General features: G+C 41.7%; 1 protein-coding gene across 1 annotated transcript; it reads left to right on the forward strand.

Annotated features, from left to right (window-relative positions):
- The first annotated feature begins 161 nt into the window (after positions 1-161).
- On the forward strand, positions 162-20,410 carry LOC117511817 (PRELI domain containing protein 3B-like). Its single transcript, XM_034171727.1, has 6 exons — positions 162-292; positions 4,893-5,061; positions 13,946-14,035; positions 18,450-18,520; positions 19,580-19,682; positions 19,772-20,410. Exons 1-6 carry the CDS (start codon positions 261-263, stop codon positions 19,886-19,888), a joined length of 582 nt encoding a protein of 193 aa, XP_034027618.1. The 5' UTR covers positions 162-260; the 3' UTR covers positions 19,889-20,410.
- The last annotated feature ends 1,092 nt before the right edge of the window (positions 20,411-21,502 follow it).

Here is a 21,502-nt window from a genome sequence, read left to right on the forward strand (position 1 = left end):
GAATATTGTGGTCCTCATATATTAGTATATTAGGTCCTCATATTTCACACGAGAAATTAGTTTTTTTTGTTCTTGTGACTCGGATTTATATGACTCGGCGTGCAGTGCCTGATTCTGCCTCCAGGGGCAGTGTTTCTTTGTCAGGCTTTCTCTTTGAGCGTCTCTTCCTGTGTCTCGTCCGCCGTCCGGACCACTGAACTATCCGGACCGCACGCTGTCTTTAGTCGCTGCACGGTTGCCGGGTTCCCAGGCCTGTCAGTATGAAGATCTGGGCGTCAGAGCACATATTTAAGTAAGTAGTTTTATGTCTGATGATATTTACATATACGTATCTGTTGTATTTAGTATCGTTTTATAGAAAGTTTTCGGCAGCTTCTAGCATTTCTAGCTAGCTTTCGTTAAAGTTAGCTTGCGTTACCAACAACTCATTTTCAAAATAAAGTGGTAACTCGACATTCAAAGAACCACATTGGAAGTAAGTGTTTTAAATGTTTTATTCTCGGTTTTTATTTGTACCATGCATTTTTTTGCGGGTATGAACTTTACATAAATAAATCCAATCAGTCCAACCACTTTAGCTAACTAATAAAACTTTAAGGTTACAATTTTACAAAATATTCCGTGCCATTTCTTTATTAAAAAAAAAAAAAAAAAAAAAAAAAAAAGGCCAGGGGACCACACCAAACAGTAGTCGTTTAACATTGATACCAGAAGGCCTGGTATCAATAATAACCTGATCCAGACATTACAATCCAGCCTGTGTTTCACGACCTTCACAAACTTGTATGTTGGCCATCCCCATACCTGTCAACTCGGGGAAATATCAGAGAGGGAGATTTTTTTTCTTTTTTTTTTTGGCCATAAACTTATCATAAATGTTCAAGGATTCAAAAGGAGTTTATTGTCATATGCACATAGGAACATGTTCCCTGCACAATGAAATGTGTTTACTGCATTTTACCCATCCTAATTGCCAGTTAGGAGCAGAGGTCGCCTTTTTGGCGCCCGGGGACCAGCTCCAGATGTACATCCCTGCCCTAGGTCACGAGCAGGGCTGAGCAAACCTTGACCGGCCTCTTGACAAACAAACAACAACACACATAAGCCGGCCAGGTACATGAACACATATAAAAGCACACACAAGGGAAGAATTGGGAAAAGAAACCTCCATTGCTGCTGCGTTGATGTGCAGCTCACTCTTGAGCCCTGTAGAGTGCCATGCATTTTTTCTTTCTTTCTTATTAATTAATCCTAATTAATTACCAAATCCTAATTAATTAACGTATTTATTGCACAGTTTGTAAAAAAGTGGGGGGAAAAAAAGGAGCCTGTAGCGCCACGAGCCACTATTTGCAGCTTGGAGTTCATCTTTTGTAGGTTTGAAGTCACTGGTCTTGCAATCTGAGTTGAGTTTGAATCAAAATCACAATCAAATTTATTGCCAAGTAAGTTTGCACATACAAGGAATTTGATCTGGGGTTATTAGACCAATAAGAAAGAGTCAGATAGAAAGAACTATAGTCACTGGTAAATAAATAAAGTGGAATCGAATGGGACAGTAGAGTACAGGTGCAGCTAAGAAGAGCACATGCAGTGTCATTGGCTAAGTCTGTTCTGCTTTCTGTTACAATCTTGTGATGAAAGTTCTTTCGCGTGAAGAATTTGAGGGATGATCATGCACAGAAGACCCTCTACCTGTAAAGCTGCAGCTGTCCTTCAGAGCGCGCGCGCTCTTAGCTATCCGCTCAGTCTGTCAGGGCTGCAAGGGACTGAATGGAGATAATAGGGACGTCCGCCTGCCTGCCGCCACTGCTTTTTTTACCACACAATATGCAATTTATTTTAGATTTTTGTTTAAGTCATTGTAGTCACAATTAACCAGCTAGACGAATATCTCCGTTTTACAGACTCAGCGGCCTCGCAAAGGGTCTTGATGCTTTCCGTTGTTCATTTGTAAGCGGTGCTCGCTCGTTAACTTTGATATAAGGAGATTTTAAGAATGAATCGGGATGTTGGGAGATAAGGTTTTTTTAGGGCAAGAGATATTATCCAAATGGACAAAAATTACGTTTTTTATTCAAAGATCCCTTTGGGTGGAAAATCATGGCCCTTTTCATGGTAGGGGTAAAAGGGACCAAAACAGTGACATAATCAAAATGTAGATTTTGACCTTTGAATATCTTTGTGAGCCCTCAGTAAGCCTCATTGATCTTATGGTATATGAATGTATGGATCGAGTCCTCCCATTTAGAATTATATTTTTCAAGGCTAACTGAGGCGCTGCCTATAGGTGGCGCTTCGAGTCACAAGTTTTGGCATTTTGGGCTACATTTGGGACCCTCCCAGGGCCTGCGCCCTGAATAAGCCTTGCTCATTTATGCATATTTGGATACACCGGGACAAGTTCTTTCCAAATTTACATAAACGGCAATGGCTTAGTTAGGGTGCTTTTGCATAGGTGGTGCTCTTTATGTTAAGAACGTGATATCTGGCGATTTTCATTTGGCCATATCTTGGTGCGCCCCCTATGGATTTCAGTGAAACTTGTTTTATTATGTTCCTCTGTATCTCTGCTATTCAGGATTAAGATATCAGGGAGGCTTTTTGCCTCATTAACCATGGGTTAATGAGGCAAAACGGGATCTTTGGATAAAAAAAGCATAATATTTGTCCATTTGGACAATATATCTTCCCCTAAAAAACTTCAGTGGCCTACTGAAACATATCACCTCCTTCTATAAACCATTCCACAGTTACAGACTATGGCTCTTAAATGCCCAAAGTTTCAGACTTGTCAGATGTTTGCATATATGAGCTCACAGATATGATCCACTATAATTTCCAGAGAGGACTTTTTTCTTTGACTAAGATAATTGTTGTGTAAATTATACAGACAAAGATTATTGCGGTGTACCCATACAGTGAGGAAAATAAGTATTTGAACACCCTGCAATTTTACAAGTTCTCCCATTTAGAAATCATGGAGGGGTCTGAAATTTTCATCTTAGGTGCATGTCCACTGTGAGAGACGTAATCTAAAAAAAAAAAAAAAAAAAAAATCCGGAAATAACAATGTATGATTCTTTTTTTTCTTTTTTTTTTGTATGTTACTGCTGCAAATAAGTATTTCAAATTCTGTGAAAATCAATGTTAGTATTTGATACAGTAGCCTTTGTTTGCAATTACAGAGGTCAAATGTTTCCTGCACTTTTTCACCAGGTTTGCACACACTGCAGGAGGGATTTTGGTCCACTCCTCCATACAGATCTTCTCCAAATCTTTCAGGTTTGGAGTTTCAGCTCCCTCAAAGGTTTTCTATTGAGTTCTGGTCTGGAGGCTGGCCAGGCCACTCCAGGACCTTGAAATACTTTTTATGGAGCCCCTCCTTAGTTGCCCTGGCTGTGTGTTTGGGGTCATTGTCATGCTGGAAGACCCAGCCATGATCCATCTTCAATGCTCTTACTGAGGGAAGGAGGTTGTTTGCCAAATTCTCATAATACATGAGCCCATCTATCCTCCCTTCAATACGGTGAAGTCGTCCTGTCCCCTTTGCAGAAGAGCACCCCCACAGTATGATGTTTCCACCCCGATACTTCACGGTTGAGATGGTTTTCTTGGGGTTGTTCTCATCCTCTAAACATGGTAAGTGCTTTATCACTTGCTTTATCAACATTTTTTCTGGACCTGTGAGGGATATCTGAGTGGACACTATTGGAGAAATTAAGCTGGTTTTCGGTGAAAAGTTTAACGGCTGATGAGAGATTATGGGGTGTTTCTGTCGCTGTAAGGACTTCCCACGGAGCGGGACGTCGCGCAGTGCTTCCAGGCGCCGTCGGCGGCCTGTTTCGACCTGAAAACATTCTAATTTAAGGCTTAATTCACCCAGGACATCGTGAGAGAACAGAGAAGATTCAGAAGAGGCCGGCATGAGGACTTTATGCGGACATTCCACTGTTTAATGACATTTTGTAATGAAAGACGTGCGCGCAAATTCGCCGTTTCCGTGACGACTCGGCAAATCTGTGTGCGCCGCGACAGGAAAAACACCTCCGTGTTGAAAACCATTTGTAAAATTCAGGCGACTTTTGATGGCTTTCAACAAGTGAGTAACTGAGAAATTGTTTAACAGCTTGGGCATGTTCCAACTTGCCCGTTAAGGTTTCCAACGGAGGTGTTTTTCCTGTCGCGACCCCCCGCGGTCGGGTCCGGCCCGACCCGACATGCGACTCTGCCCGCACGTTCTTTCATTACAAAATGTCCGTTAACAATGGAATGTCCGAATAAACTCCTCATGCCAACTTCTTCTGCAAGTTCTCTGTTCTCTGACGACTTCCTGGATCAACAGAGCCTGAAATATGGAAGTTTTCAACTTGAAACGGCGAGACGTTTCCGTCTCGAAGCGCAGATCGCTGTCAGGCGCAGTGGGCCGTCCTTAAAGCGACACTACCAGACCAAAATCTCTCATCAGCCGTTAAAATTTTTACCGAAAACCAGCTGAATTTATCGAATGGTGTCCACTCAGTTGTGCCTTACAGTTTTGAAAAAATTTTGATTAAACAAAGCAGCAGTCTCTGAGCCATTCGTAAACAATGAAAAAACGACGAGAGGGTGGGCGACTCCTCACTCATAGACTGACACAGGCGAATGACGTAACCGACAGGCGTGAAAAAACTATCGCATGCCCACGAGGGTTCAAGCATGTCTGATGTAATCACACGTGATTCAAGTCCATATGTTTTTTGAAAAAAATAATAAGGTCCGTTACTTTTATCACAGACCTCGTGTATATATATATATATATATAGTCGATTTTGTCATTGTATATTGCCAATCCTTCAGTTCAATTCAGTTCTTGAAATGTCAGCTTATAATGGCACTACTGACTCTTGCAGCCACCCATGGGAGACGGTGACCAAGGCAGCAATGCAGAAATACCCCAACCCAATGAACCCTAGTGTTTTTGGGGTGGATGTGCTGGACAGACGGGTGGACATGAAAGGACGGTTACACAGCACCAGGCTCCTCAGCACAGAGTGGGGTCTTCCCGCCATGGCCAAGTCTGTAAGTTGTGCTGAAATTATTTCCAAGTGGAATGTCAAAAATGTAATTAGGCTTGTGTGTGTGGGGGGGGGGGGTTCTAAGACTTTTAGTTGTTTATGAAGTAAGTAAAAGTGTTTTTGTGCAGTTCAGTTGCAAAAGACATACTTTAAAGTTATGAGGCCAAGTAACCAGAAAAAACAAACAAACATATTTTTCATCCAGGACTGACTACAAAACTGACAAGGGAGTGTCTCTGAGTGTTGAGGACCCCAGAAGCTGGAGAAGGTGAAGGGATGCCCATGTTTCTCCCGGCTGCAGCAGAGAGATTTATTATTATTGTGTTTTTGGTTTTTTTTAGAGATATGAGAATGGACCAGTTGTCTGCCTGAGTGGAAGCGACCCAAAGCGGTTCCATATGGAATTAAATTTGTCTCATTAATACCTGCAAATGCACAGAGGGTGATCTACAAGTAGTACTTGATTGCACACGTGTTTTGCGATCCACAAACACAAATTTCCAATTTATAACTTGTGTGGTTTTTTTTTTGTTTTGTTTTTTTACAAATAAATGTGTATTTGTAAATATGTCATTTTTTGTTTGTTAAAAAAGGCATTTGCAAAATAGAAAATTCTGTTTGTGAAGTGTGAGTCAGCATTTGTGGATCACCAGTCGCACGCATTTATCATTTTCCTCAGTTACACAATGTTGAGACATTCTGAGCTCAAAACTGCAATTGAGATTCACAAATATAGTTCTATGCATTTTGACCGGGGGGGGGGGGGGGGGGGTGATCAGACAGAAACTTAGAAAATATAATTTCCCATAATGCCTTTTGGCGCACGTGTCAGTTAATGTGCACACCTTCAGAATTAGCACGTTACTTTAAAAGAAATGTACGATATTTTCACTTTGTAAAGCCCCCATCATACATAGCAAGAATGTCCCAGAAGCATGCCTGACACAGCAAATATTATATAATCTGACGCAGTTGGGAGGTCAAAGAGGCGTGGCCAGCGCTGTCAGAACACGTCCGGAGTATCCAAAGCGCATGTAGATGGCAGGTGGACAGACTGTTGTCAGACTGCCATAAAAGGCGCTACAGACTGTCCGATCTCCAAATGTCTGGATTGCAGACCGGAGTGCTGTTTTCCTTATGTGCACTTGCATGCATTGGGTGCATGGTGCACACGTGTGGTGGCTGTAATTATCACTCAGCCGTGTGTGTGTTTGTGTGTGCGTGCGCATGCCACTGCCTGGGCCACTACGTGCACATACCTGCCACTGCACAGCTTTGCTCCAAAGTTTGCTGGCAGTTGGCCATGCTGTCCCTCAGATGGAGCCTTTCTTTTTTTCTTTTTTGCTGACTTCAGCAGCACAACACAACTTTGGACACCGCGATAGTTGAATTATCACATGGAAATAATTTTTTTTTTTCTTTTGGGTGAGAGGATTCTAACTGCAGGCTGCTGTTCCGGCTTCATGTCCATGTGCGCGCTGTGAAACACTCCTGGACCGCTGTTGGCGGTAAGATGCATGTTTATTAATGGTGTAACGGCCTGGCACAAGCTCCATGTTATATCTTCTCCAGAGTTAGAAAATGCTCATTTATTACAATGTGAGATCCGTTCAGGTCCGAGCCTGACGAGCGCAATGACGCGTTACTGCGCAGCACAGAGAGGGCCAGCTGCCCGTGTTATGATGGAGACAATAGTTCAGGTTATTTATGTCGCCCATGGGAAGGAATGGACAGATATCTGTACTGTAAGGTCTATTGTGGATGTAACAGCCTGTTCAGATTTGTGGCAGCGTCTGCAGCAGTACACGGAGCTTTCAGTGTGATAGCTGCTGTTCACATTCACTGTACTCGTACATGATCATAATTCATAATTATTATTGTGATAAAGGGTACCACATACATTTCAACAGTTCCTTCCCACACATTATTATGCGTGTCGATGCAGGTCATACTGGCAGGCATACCGTGCCAGATCTGTCATTTCGGATCCTGTTTTGCTGCCATCAGAACATGTAAATTGCATTGAGATGGTCCTTAGATAACCCATGGACCGCTGTCAGATGCACTAAGTGAAATTGATGAGCCATATAAAATATGTTTAATTTACACTCAACAAAAATATAAACGCAACACTTTTGGTTTTGCTCCCATTTTGTATGCGATGAACTCAAAGATCTAAAACTTTTTCCACATACACAATATCACCATTTCCCTCAAATATTGTTCACAAATCAGTCTAAATCTGTGTTAGTGAGCACTTCTCCTTTGCTGAGATAATCCATCCCACCTCACAGGTGTGCCATACCAAGATGCTGATTAGACACCATGATTAGTGCACAGGTGTGCCTTAGACTGTCCACAATAAAAGGCCACTCTGAAAGGTGCAGTTTTGTTTTATTGGGGGGGATACCAGTCAGTATCTGGTGTGACCACCATTTGCCTCATGCAGTGCAACACATCTCCTTCGCATAGAGTTGATCAGGTTGTCGATTGTGGCCTGTGGAATGTTGGTCCACTCCTCTTCAATGGCTGTGCGAAGTTGCTGGATATTCAATCAATCAATCAATTTTTTTATATAGCGCCAAATCACAACAAACAGTTGCCCCAAGGTGTTTTATATTGTAAGGCAAGGCCATACAATATTGGCAGGAACTGGTACACGCTGTCGTATACGCCGGTCCAGAGCATCCCAAACATGCTCAATGGGTGACATGTCCGGTGAGTATGCCGGCCATGCAAGAACTGGGACATTTTCAGCTTCCAAGAATTGTGTACAGATCCTTGCAACATGGGGCCGTGCATTATCCTGCTGCAACATGAGGTGATGTTCTTGGATGTATGGCACAACAATGGGCCTCAGGATCTCGTCACGGTATCTCTGTGCATTCAAAATGCCATCAATAAAGTGCACCTGTGTTCTTCGTCCATAACAGACGCCTGCCCATACCATAACCCCACCACCACCATGGGCCACTCGATCCACAACATTGACATCAGAAAACCGCTCAGCCACACGACGCCACACACGCTGTCTGCCATCTGCCCTGGACAGTGTGAACCGGGATTCATCCTTGAAGAGAACACCTCTCCAACGTGCCAAACGCCAGCGAATGTGAGCATTTGCCCACTCAAGTCGGTTAAGATGACGAACTGGAGTCAGGTCGAGACCCCGATGAGGACGACGAGCATGCAGATGAGCTTCCCTGAGATGGTTTCTGACAGTTTGTGCAGAAATTCTTTGGTTATGCAAACCGATTGTTTCAGCAGCTGTCCGAGTGGCTGGTCTCAGACGATCTTGGAGGTGAACATGCTGGATGTGGAGGTCCTGGGCTGGTGTGGTTACACGTGGTCTGCGGTTGTGAGGCTGGTTGGATGTACTGCCAAATTCTCTAAAACGCCTTTGGAGACGGCTTATGGTAGAGAAATGAACATTCAATACACGAGCAACAGCTCTGGTTGACATTCCTGCTGTCAGCATGCCAATTGCACGCTCCCTCAAATCTTGCGACATCTGTGGCATTGTGCTGTGTGATAAAACTGCACCTTTCAGAGTGGCCTTTTATTGTGGACAGTCTAAGGCACACCTGTGCACTAATCATGGTGTCTAATCAGCATCTTGATATGGCACACCTGTGAGGTGGGATGGATTATCTCAGCAAAGGAGAAGTGCTCACTATCACAGATTTAGACTGGTTTGTGAACAATATTTGAGGGAAATGGTGATATTGTGTATGTGGAAAAAGTTTTAGATCTTTGAGTTCATCTCATACAAAATGGGAGCAAAACCAAAAGTGTTGCGTTTATATTTTTGTTGAGTGTATGTTTTCTGCATTACTGAAGTGGGATGTGAAGCAATATTTATTTTGTTCAAGCAGTGTCTAAGCAAGGGCATAACTGGGACTGTTCAGGGTTCTAGCTTTATAATCAGGTCAGTTAAGCCTGGGGTTAGTAATCTTATCATACAAACGTGTAGGTTGTGATGTCAATTTTGGATAGGATAAAGGCAACAAAATGGTAAAAGTGTGTTAAAGAAAATACTCATACAACACACATTAAGCAATATAACTAAAGTATTGAAAAGCCGGGTTGCACACAAGAAGCATACACTACAGTGCATCCGGAAACTATTCACACTGCTTCACTTTTTACAGCCTTATTCCAAAATGAATGAAATTGTTTTCCCCTCAAAATTTTACACACAATACCCAGTAATAATAATGTGAAAAAAGTGTTTTATTTTTTCTTTGGGGTTATTTATTTTTTCATTTTTTAGTTTTTTTGCAAATTTACATAAGTATTCACAGAGAGAGGAGAATCTTCCAGAAGGACAACCATCTCTGCAGCAATGCACTAGTCTGGCCTGTATGGTAGAGTGGTCCAATGGAAGCTACTCCTTAGTAAAAGGCACATGGCAGCCCACTTGGAGTTTGCCAAAAGGCACCTTGAAAGGCTCTCAGACCATGAGAAACAAAATTCTCTGGTCTGATAAGACAAAGACTAAACTCTGGCATGAATGCCAGGCGTCATGTACACCTCGGACTGCACCCTTATTCAAACCAGCAACCACTTCATTAAGTATGCGGATGACAGCACAGTGGTAGGCAGTATCACTGGTGGAGATAAGTCCGCCTACCGGGAGGAGATGGAACAGCTGATGGTGTGGTGTAGAGAAAATAACCTGCTCCTGAACACATCCAAAACCCAGGAGCTGATCATAGACTTCAGGAGAAACAAAACAGACATTCAGCCCATTATCACTCTGTGCCCCCCATGCCGACAGTGGAGCTGGGACTTCATGGTTCGTGTGAGATGTATGCACTGAGAGAGATGTATGCACTACTGAGCATGCACATTCAAAATGTAACGATGGTCTATTGGGCTTTTCAACAGTGTGGGAGAGACTGTTTTCAGGGTGGCTCTCCAGATGCGTAATGAGTTCCGGACGCCCACTGCAGCCTCTCCAGCCACTAGTTGTCTTGACATTGCCTTGCCATCAGATTCCAGCTGCAAGTGGTCAAGATGGTGGCACTGAGGGGTGGTGGGGAGGTGATGGTCTAATGGCTAAGTGTTGGGCTTGAGACCAGAGGATCCTCAGTTCAAATCCCAGCCTGACCGGAAAATCACTAAGGGCACTTGGGCAAGGTCCTTAATCCCCGAGTTGCTCCCAGTGTGTAGTGAGCGCCTTGCACGGCAGCAGCCTGACATCGGGGTGAATGTGAGGCATTATTGTAAAGTGATTTGAGTGTCTGATGCAGATGGTAAAGCGCTATATAAATGCAGTCCATTTACCATTTACTGAGGGTTGCGCTCACTCTGTCACCTTAGGCCTTGTCTACACAGATACAGCACTATTCCAATATGATCTTTTTCTTTGTCATTTTCAAAGTGTTGCGCATACATGGCATTGTTTCAAGATTTATCTTCATTCGCACGAAAACAATCAAAATGACTGAAAACACTGTAGTACATATGCCAAGCCTGTATGTGGCACTGTAATGCTTCCACAGAAAATTAAGATCTGTGTAATTGCTGACTGTTGTAAGAGCTAATCATTGTAGTGGCAGAAGCTAAAGCTACACTACAAAGCAGCACACTAATAATAAAATAGATCTATATTCAGGATGGTCCACATAAATACAGGGGTGCATTATAACATCTACAGACCCTATATTTCTTTTCAGTGAAGTCATTACGTGACCATTCATACAGTTACGACGTTTCAAATATGAGAACCATTCACACACTGAGTGTGTGTGAAGTCTTCTTCCCTGTTGCATTATTTCAGCTGGATTCATCATCACAGCCTGATGAAAATGGTTATTCACATAAGATGCCCTTGTTTTGGAAGACAGTGTCTGGAAATACTTTAATTCCTTATTGTGGAAATTACTTGTGAATAAATGCATTGTCTTTGAAGAAGTCCCTCAGTGTTTGCTCTGGGTGCATTTTTCTGCCTGAAGCAGAGGAGGCCAGCCCTTTGTCCCACCAACAAGAAGAAAAAATAACAGATTTTAAAAGCTGAAAGTCCTTTCGGCAATTATTTTATCAATGTCACAGCGCTTCATTTATTCATGATCAGTGTTCACCACAGCCATCATTTGTCTCTTCAGAACTCTGCAGACAATGAAAATAAATCCCATTAAGGATCCACAAGACAAAAAATGTGTGTTAAACACAGAGACGTATATGAGTACTAGAGTCTACAGTCGCACTAAGATGTATCCAGGCAAGAAGGTGTGGTCACAATTTTAGATCAGGCAACGATCAATGACTCTTGTCAAGAAACGTGCAAAATGCTGGAAAGCTGCGAATGTTAGTTTTTGTTTTTTGTTTGTTTTTTTGTTTTTTTTTTTGGCCTCCTTGCTCTCGGCCGAGACGGTCGCATTTTTCTCTTCTCCCTCCCTCCTTATCTTTCCTGCTTCTGTGGTGTGTTGTCTGTGAGGCTGCCAGCTTTGCTCTTCTGGAAACAGCAAAAATGGATCTGTTAAAGTGGTCTCTGAATGCAATTGACACTATTTTTTTCTACAAGACACTCGGGAGCGGAGGACCCGACCTGTCCTGCCCGGGACACGTGAGGGGTTACGTGCAGGTCATGTGCCTTTACACACTGTCTGTGGAGGACGTCGAAGATGTGTATATATTTGGCACAGTGGTGACCGGGTTCCTGCTGTGTGCAGCGGGCATAGCGCTGGTTTACCGGAAAATTAAGAAAGTGGAAGTGGCAATAATTGGCCCGTCCAGGCTGCCCCACATGATTGATTCGATTGGAAGGGCAGTGTCAGCTCAGTCGGCGGGTGTTAACCGCGCGTTGGATACCATCTCGGGAATGGCTGCACTGGTCTGTCACCCTGATCCGAATTGGGAGCTGGTTCCACAGGAGAGGAGCCTGAAAGCTGAAGGCTCTGCCTCCCATTCTACTCTTACAAACCCTAGGAACTACATATCAGATTTGTTTAAACTTTCAACACTAAAATAAAATAATAATTTTGTAGCTGATGACACATTTGCTTTCAGAACTATTGGCTGATGAAACCATTTGCTCATAGAATCAGAAATCATTTACAGCTGCAGGTGTCTCATCCGCGTCACACGGTGGAGAAGTTTTTTTTGGAGTCCTGTCAAAGTTAATAATATAGTGTGTGTGTATTGGGGGTGTAACGATACACAAAAATCATGGTTCGATACGTACCTCAGTTTTGAGGTCACGGTTCGGTTCATTTTGGTACAGTATGGGAACAAAATGCAAAACCTAAATTTGCTTGTTGTTTAAACCAACAGTTTATTGTAACATTATACAAACAGGAAAATAAAGTAATTGCAAAGTGTGGCCTGGTAATAAGTTAAATGTTCTCACATAAACAAGAAAATATGTCAATTGATTTCCTGAAAGCTGCGCTCCTCATTCCGTGTGAATGCGTGCATGCACACACACACACACACACACACACTGTGTAAATATAAGGTCTTATCTGTGCGTTTTTGTGAAGAAAAGTCGCTCTGCGGCACTTTGAGCTCTCTTCTCCCCCCCTCCTTCCCCAGCATTTCTCTGTCTTGGCGCAACAAGTCGAAAAAGTCACAGCGCCTCAATAACGTCTCATTCACCACAGCCTCCATGCAATAGTTATAAAATTGCCCAGTTCTCTATGTGGAGAAGAGACACCGTGCACGTGCGGTGGATATATATATATATGTGTGTGTGTGTGTGTGTGTGGCACTGAACGCAGCAGCAGCTGAACGTCGCTCAGCTGAGCTGCTAATTTATCACAGCTGGAACAGATCAGATCAACACTAATATCTGGGAATGAGTGGGTGTCAGAGTAAGTTTAATACTTTCCTTACATAATTTAATGTAAATTAATTTTACTGGCTTGATAGCCACCATTTTAAGACATATTTTGCTAACTTTTTTCCGTGTGTGTTCACTTGTGTATCCACATTGAAAATGTATTAACATCCGGGCACTTTGTCAACATTTTGCCCAGTTAGCCGGTGTCATGTCGCTGTCCCATGAAGGGATGTTCGCGTTTAATAAGCAGCATTAGGAGTGCGGACTCGAGTACTCATTTACGTCTCTGTGTTGTTAAATTACACTGTTATCAACAACATGTCATTCATTATGAGCAGCTGAGAGGTGTGGTTGTGACATCATCATTTCAGAATAGTTACATATTGCTTGTCCACACGAAGATACAAATCCAGTGTTTTCAGATTTATCCACTCTGAGTCCTGTTTTCAAAATGTGCAGTTTTCAGCCACCAAAAACACTGTTCCCTTGTGGATGAAATTCTAATATGATACAAAACGTATGCAGATGAACCTCAGCCTGTTTCCATGTGGATGGGCCTCAATCTCTTCTCTTGTGCATCTTCTCCTTACTTGCACATTGTCATCCATTTTTGTGCCAAAATGTTTTTTTTTTTTGTTTGTTTGTTTGTTTGTTTGTTTTGTTTTGTTTTTTTTAATGGGTTGTCTAAGTACCACTCCAGTTTTAGTGGTTAAGTTCACTGTCATGGAGGGGAAAAAAAATCATCTTACATGATTATTTCCTTTGTTAGTGCTTGCATTGCTAGGTGTTGCCATATTGAAAAAGAGAAAACAGAGATTTATGATATCCGCCAATCCGGATCGTCTCCAAAAATTGAATGTAGTCTTTCATGGCCTCATATCTATCTGTGGTGAAAATTTTGTCAAAATCTGTGCAGTAGTTTTGACATAACAGACAAACACATAAATAAATGCCACTGATATTATTACATTCTTGGTGGATGTAATAATATCAGTGAAGCAGTTTTTCATCATTAAAAAAAAAGTGCTAAACTGCAGGAAGGTTGGTTGTTTCATAATTTTCAAGTATTTTTCTACCAGATGTGCTATTTGTTTTCTTGCAGATTATTGGTGTAACAAGAACATGTACATATGTCCGTGAACATTCAGTAGTGGATCCCAAAGAGAAGACCTTTGAGCTGAAGTCTACTAATGTGAGTATTAATGAGACAATTTTGTTTTTAAGCAGTTTCTTTAAGGGGTTAATCCACCTACAATAAAATGGCATGCGACACATCCAGGGAAATGTGTCTTAAGTAGTGTTGTTTTGACAGTCATAGGAAGTGGGTTCACCCCTTTTCTTCTACCAATACTGGTATGTGAGCTTAATGAAAGGTTTCAGTCTAATTTGTTTTAGAAACTATGAAAATTTGAGGCATTTTAGGAAATGAAAATTCCTAAATTTAATAAAAAATTTGTCTTCTACACCTGTGCACAGTAGTGTGATAGGGCTGTGGTTTTTGACACACTGTCTCTCATGTTAATTTCATCAGATGAGACGAAATATCTTCAGAAATAACAATGACCTTTTTTTTTTTCTCCATGAAGAAAATCAGACAAGGACAATACTACATCGGTGTTTGAAAACACTAAGACGAAATTAACATACATTATTGTTCACACAAAAAGATGAGACTAAAATGTTTTGCATGCATCTATTTTTGTCAACAGGCTCTTATGCTTTGCAAATGTTTCCAGAATGTGTCACATTCAGCAGAGTTTCACTCTGACGGGGTCCTCACGCAAAGTCATCAAGGCCGGACGCAAGATATAAAATGTTCTTTAGAATGCACAGGACGTCCGCACATTCAATATGTTCAGAAATGGGTTTTTAAAATAACGTTGTCTCTCTTTTGTTCGAGTCTCCTGCTGTCAGCTCGTCCGTCTCCTGTCATACTGCAGTGTGTTTGAGCATAGATCTGTCAAGGCCACTAGGGTGGACACCAGCATCCAGAAAGTTAACTTACACTTTTTTTTTTTTACAAACTGGGGACCTAAAAGCCAAAATGATAATAAATAAATAATGTTGAAAACATTAAAGGTTCATTCAGTAGTTCAACACAATTGGAACTAAAATGGCGCCATGTTCTGAGTTGACGCCACTCTCTCCATCTAGGCACACTAATTCAAAGGGGAGCTATAGCGCCCCCCGATGCCACCCATGCTTATGCTGAGCACAGACAGATGGATGAAAAGCCTTCACAATACACGAGGGCCATATTTGATGGCCTCTGGTTAAAAATAATGAAATATGAAGTGTGCATCATATTTAAATAAAATTGGCTCAAGTTGTGGCTCTTACAGTAGATAAAAACATTACAAGTGTTGAATAATTAATTGTATTTATTCTGCTTTGCTTTAACAAATTTACAGCCAATTTTGAACGTGCAAATAGAATAAGCAGGTCCAACAAATGTTTCATTTCAAATGACCTGCACCCCTACAGCATTGTGCATTTACAAGAAAACCAAATGTCTAATTGTATCTGACGGAAGCCTTCTGGATTTAAAATACTGGGGGAAAACACCTTCAATCATTCAACAAGTGTATTTTGTCAGGTAATGATAACATTCGTTCTTTCAGATGTGTGAAATGCTACGAGTATATTGACGGAAATGGTAATCAGAAATAGTTTTTGTTTTTTTTTAATCAAAAGGGCTAAAATGTCTACTGAAACAAGGCTAAAATACATTGAGCTCTCTTTTGATTGAAACTAGAGTAAAATTAATACTTTCAGTTGACTAAAACATGACTAAATAAATGGTATGTGAATGACTAAACATGAGTAAAACAAATATAATAAACTAATATTGCATATGCCCCCCCTTGTTCTAATTAGAATAATGCAGTTATTCTGACTAGAGCTTGGGCGTGTCTGTTCAGTTCTGTAACAGCTCTAGGAAAGAAGCTGTTTTTTAGCCTTGTGGTGTGGGCTTTAAAGGCCCGATAAAAAGGTGGTGTGAGGGGTGTGTCCCGTCCTGCAGAATACTGCTTGGTCTGTGCACCATTCAACCAGCCTTTCAACTTCATCTCTGTGGGCTGCCTCATTGCCATTGAAGATCTGTCCCACCACCGCAAATTTTATGATTGTATTTAACGGATGGGTGGGAATGCAGTCATATGTATAGATGGAATAAAGCAACGGACTTAGCACGCAGCCTTGTGGTGCGCCGGTGGTAAGAGACAGACTGGAGGATAGATGTGGGCCCAGTCTGACTGGCTGTCGCAGTCAGACAGAAAATCCTTAATCCATGCACATAAAATATTGCTGAAATCTAGGTTGAGGAGCTTTGTGACCAACTAACTGGATACATTCATGTTGAATGCAGAGCTGGAATCTATAAAAAGCGTTCTCACACTTGCCCCTTTATTGTTGAGGTGCCTTAAAGCTGTGTGGAGAGCCGTGATGACTGCATCCTCTGTGTCTGTATTTGCCCTGTAGGCATATTGATGCTGGTCCAGATTGGGAGGAGGACAGATTTTAAATGCTTCATCACCAACCTCTCAAAGCACTTAGCCACAATAGGAGTAAGTGCCACAGGTCTGTAGTCATTCAGGGTTCTGATATTGCTTTGCTTGGGCACTGGAATGATGGTGGCTGTTTTGAAGCAAGTCGGTACGGTAGCTTTGGACAGAGATCTATTAAAAATATCTGCAAAGACATCTGCCAACTGGTGGGCGCAGTCTTTGACCACCCTTCCTGGAATTCCATCAGGCCCCTCTGCCTTTCTGGTGTTCACAGACTTAAAGATGAAATTGCCCCTTGTGGGATTAATAAAGTTGTTGATTGAGATGTGTCTCACCTCCTCTGCCAAAACAGTGAGTGGTGTGCACCGTGTGCTCCTATACAATGCTGCTTGAACCTCAATTTTCCAAGAGGGAGTCTTCTCAAGGGATCAGTAAAGTTCTTTCTAATCTAATGTTATTAATGTACTCTTTTAAATTATGTGCATGATCTGGGATTTGTATGGAGATTGATGGAGCCGGGGGGAGGAGGGGGGGATCAACATTGTGAGAATACAATCAATCAATTTTTTTATATAGCGCCAAATCACAACAAACAGTTGCCCCAAGGCGCTTTATATTGTAAGGCAAGGCCATACAATAATTATGTAAAACCCCAACGGTCAAAACGACCCCCCGTGAGCAAGCACTTGGCTACAGTGGGAAGGAAAAACTCCCTTTTAACAGGAAGAAACCTCCAGCAGAACCAGGCTCAGGGAGGGGCAGTCTTCTGCTGGGACTGGTTGGGGCTGAGGGAGAGAACCAGGAAAAAGACATGCTGTGGAGGGGAGCAGAGATCGATCACTAATGATTAAATGCAGAGTGGTGCATACAGAGCAAAAAGAGAAAGAACTATAAGCTTTAGCAAAAAGGAAAGTTTTAAGCCTAATCTTAAAAGTAGAGAGGGTGTCTGTCTCCCTGATCTGAATTGGGAGCTAGTTCCACAGGAGAGGAGCCTGAAAGCTGAAGGCTCTGCCTCCCATTCTACTCTTACAAACCCTAGGAACTACAAGTAAGCCTGCAGTCTGAGAGCGAAGCGCTCTATTGGGGTGATATGGTACTACGAGGTCCCTAAGATAAGATGGGACCTGATTATTCAAAACCTTATAAGTAAGAAGAAGAATTTTAAATTCTATTCTAGAATTAACAGGAAGCCAATGAAGAGAGGCCAATATGGGTGAGATATGCTCTGTCCTTCTAGTCCCCGTCAGTACTCTAGCTGCAGCATTTTGAATTAACTGAAGGCTTTTTAGGGAACTTTTAGGACAACCTGATAATAATGAATTACAATAGTCCAGCCTAGAGGAAATAAATGCATGAATTAGTTTTTCAGCATCACTCTGAGACAAGACCTTTCTGATTTTAGAGATATTGCGTAAATGCAAAAAAGCAGTCCTACATATTTGTTTAATATGCGCTTTGAATGACATATCCTGATCAAAAATGACTCCAAGATTTCTCACAGTATTACTAGAGGTCAGGGTAATGCCATCCACAGTAAGGATCTGGTTAGACACCATGTTTCTAAGATTTGTGGGGCCAAGTACAATAACTTCAGTTTTATCTGAGTTTAAAAGCAGGAAATTAGAGGTCATCCATGTCTTTATGTCTGTAAGACAATCCTGCAGTTTAGCTAATTGGTGTGTGTCCTCTGGCTTCATGGATAGATAAAGCTGGGTATCATCTGCGTAACAATGAAAATTTAAGCAATACTGTCTAATAATACTGCCTAAGGGAAGCATGTATAAAGTGAATAAAATTGGTCCTAGCACAGAACCTTGTGGAACTCCATAATTAACTTTAATTAACAACATATCATTGTTATATAGTAGTGGTTATCACTCACACTCACTCATCTTCAACCGCTTACTCCAGTTAAGGGTCATGGGTAGTAGTGGTTATTTGTAAGTATAACTGTGAATGTGCCATTTTACAGACAAGCTCTTTGTGGAACATTTAGGCATTTGTAACGGGGGAAAATGCTGTAAATTTAAAATATTATTTTCTGTTAATGACCTGTGGATGTGTGGAAATTTATGATGATCTTGTCTTTTGTGCTTCCAGATATCTTTCACTAATATGGTATCTGTGGATGAGAAACTGACGTACAAGCCACACCCAGAGGATCCTGAAAAGTATTTTTTATATTGCTAATTTGCATTATCATGGAAGTTGGCATTGTCATGTTATTTTGTAATTTTTCAAGTTGTAAAAATTATACAAATCCATTGACACACATTTATTTTGCCTTTAACAAGGTTGCAGTGCAAATCCATTTAAGCTTTTCCATACTAGCCTGATACTACTGTTATGTTTGTTGTTTGCTGAAACAGCAGATTAACTAACATCAGAATCATTTATTTATTGTTCATCCATCTGCCCAGATATGTCAAATAATTATGTAATAGTGTGCAGTAGCTTCAGGCACTGGCCCAAAATTGGCCTCTTTTTCATATTATTATTTGTAAATTGTTATTAAAAAGTCTGTGTTGGCTCTAAAGGTGCGCTGACTCCTGGTTGAGTTTGATGCCGGCTTACAATTTTATCAGGCCTTGATTCATTTATCCCACACAGTCCTCCTGTTAGACACCGTCGGTCAGCGGTGGGCACAGTTCATCTCATCCGATAACAGATAATTATCGACGCTAATGTTTTTGCTAGCGGATTAGCTTTTCAGATAAGTTTTAAAATCATCATCGGACCAATTCTGATAAATTTAGTTCCAATAACTTTCAGTCTGATAACATTTTTTTGCTGGTAAAGTGAGAAAAGTTTAACGGTCAAAAACATTTGTAAACCCTAAAATCAAACATTTTAGTCTGTCTGTTGTGTGTTTGTGGGACAGACTCGCTGCCTGTCACTTGCTGATGATGTCATCATTAAGCATAAAACAAGCCGACAGTGTAAACTGATGTGGCCACGTCCGAATTAATACTAAAAGGTATTGGTTATCTGTAGTAAAGATAATTTTTTTTAGCAGTTTATCAGTTTAACGTCATAAAAGATAAGTTTTCAGCTATGGGATTAATGGTTATCAAAGTTGACTTTTGGTTACCTGTGCCCACCACTGCACACCGCATTGCACAGCTTAGTCTAAACACCCACCCCCACACAACATGCTGCCAGTGTGTATGAAATGGGAAACGCAAAACCACACAAATTTACATTTTTGTAACCTGTGGTTGTGTTTTCAGGACAGTGCTGACTCAGGAGGCTCTGATCAGTGTTAAAGGCATCAGCCTGAGCAACTACCTCGAGAACCTAATGGCCAAGGCCATTTCTGTCAACGCTGGCAAGGTGAAGCTGCTGTCAGTCACCTGACTGTCTCATAATGATGTCACACTCTGTGTGAATTGATGCTTATTATTGTTTAATACACTTTTTAGGGTCGAGAGGCGATGGAGTGGGTCATCAGGCGGTTGAACACAGAAATCGAGGATCTGGCGGTGACTGCTTGTGGTACAGTGCGCGCTTCTATGGCAGCAGCTGTTGCAGACCAATGACCTTTGCCTTTGCCACTACGTCCCCCACTATCATGGAGTGATGGACTAACCAGCATTTTCCTCTTAAAGGGGAACCCTACCTTCATCTGTTTGCACTGCCACATACCCCACTTCCATCTTTTAGCCCCACGTACCTTCGTGTGTTATTCAATAGAACTTGATCTTGGTCCTTCTTCAGCACTTGCCGTTGTTGAACTAATAATTGACAGTTTGATGACTAAAACAAGGTGGAACTGGACTTAACTTGAAGTTCATAGGATTTAGAATGTTAAAGCTCCATTTTTTACAAATTCACACTGTGCCTCCACATCATCTGACTTTTTTTTCCATCTTAAACTTTTAAATGTTCTCTACATTTTATTGAACAAGTAAAATGTTCTGCCAATGTTGGTTGGACAGTGGGCTTCCTTTTTAGCCTGTTTTACTCGTAAAATAACATAGAACTTAACAGTAAAGCACAAACACTTACATTTTTTATGATAAATACCAGCATACAAAAGAAGCTCTTTCCATGTCACACCAAAAAAATAAATCGTAGCAGGGTGGTTTGTCAAAATATCATATCTGCTCTTTTGTTGTTCAGTTTAATTATAAATACACGCGATCACGTATCCATGTGGTCTAACGTTGGAGCTCAGGGCTAATAATCCAAAGATTGTGAGTTTCAGTCCTGCTTTGTCATGATTACTCCTTCACCCAGCAGAGGTTCAGTGCATGGGCCCCGTCACTTGCCCAGTGCTGTGGGACTAAATCACATGGAAGTGTGATTTTCCCACAGTAACATCTGGTCCAATCACTTTGAAAGAGATGTGGACACTCAACTCAACTCAACTTTTTTTTTTATATATAGCGCCAAATCACAACAAACAGTTGCCCCAAGGCGCTCTATATTGTAAGGCAAGGCCATACAATAATTATGAAAAACCCCAACGGTCAAAACGACCCCCTATGAGCAAGCACTTGGCTACAGTGGGAAGGAAAAACTCCCTTTTAACAGGAAGAAACCTCCAGCAGAACCAGGCTCAGGGAGGGGCAGTCTTCTGCTGAGACTGGTTGGGGCTGAGGGAAAGAACCAGGAAAAAGACATGCTGTGGAGGGGAGCAGAGATCGATCACTAATGATTAAATGCAGAGTGATGCATACGGAGCAAAAAGAGAAAGAAACAGTGCATCATGGGAACCCCCCCACAGTCTACGTCTAAAGCAGCATAACCAAGGGATGGTCCAGGGTCACCTGATCCAGCCCTAACTATAAGCCTTAGCGAAAAGGAAAGTTTTAAGCCTAATCTTAAAAGTAGAGAGGGTATCTGTCTCCCTGATCTGAATTGGGAGCTGGTTCCACAGGAGAGGAGCCTGAAAGCTGAAGGCTCTGCCTCCCATTCTACTCTTACAAACCCTAGGAACTACAAGTAAGCCTGCAGTCTGAGAGCGAAGCGCTCTAATGGGGTAATATGGTACTACGAGGTCCCTAAGATAAGATGGGACCTGATTATTCAAAACCTTATAAGTAAGAAGAAGAATTTTAAATTCTATTCTAGAATTAACAGGAAGCCAATGAAGAGAGGCCAACACGGGTGAGATATGCTCTCTCCTGCTAGTCCCCGTCAGTACTCTA

This window comes from Thalassophryne amazonica, chromosome 6 (assembly GCF_902500255.1).
Source record: "Thalassophryne amazonica chromosome 6, fThaAma1.1, whole genome shotgun sequence".
In the NCBI taxonomy this organism is placed as follows: Eukaryota; Metazoa; Chordata; class Actinopteri; order Batrachoidiformes; family Batrachoididae; genus Thalassophryne; species Thalassophryne amazonica.

Bases quoted from the DNA above. Each gene is read 5' to 3' on its own strand.
- LOC117511817 (XM_034171727.1), top strand. From the start codon at position 261: ATGAAGATCTGGGCGTCAGAGCACATATTTAA. The intron at 293-4,892 runs GTAAGTAGTTTT...TGACTCTTGCAG, and splicing joins GCGTCAGAGCACATATTTAA to CCACCCATGGGAGACGGTGA. The intron at 19,683-19,771 runs GTGAAGCTGCTG...TACACTTTTTAG, and splicing joins TTTCTGTCAACGCTGGCAAG to GGTCGAGAGGCGATGGAGTG.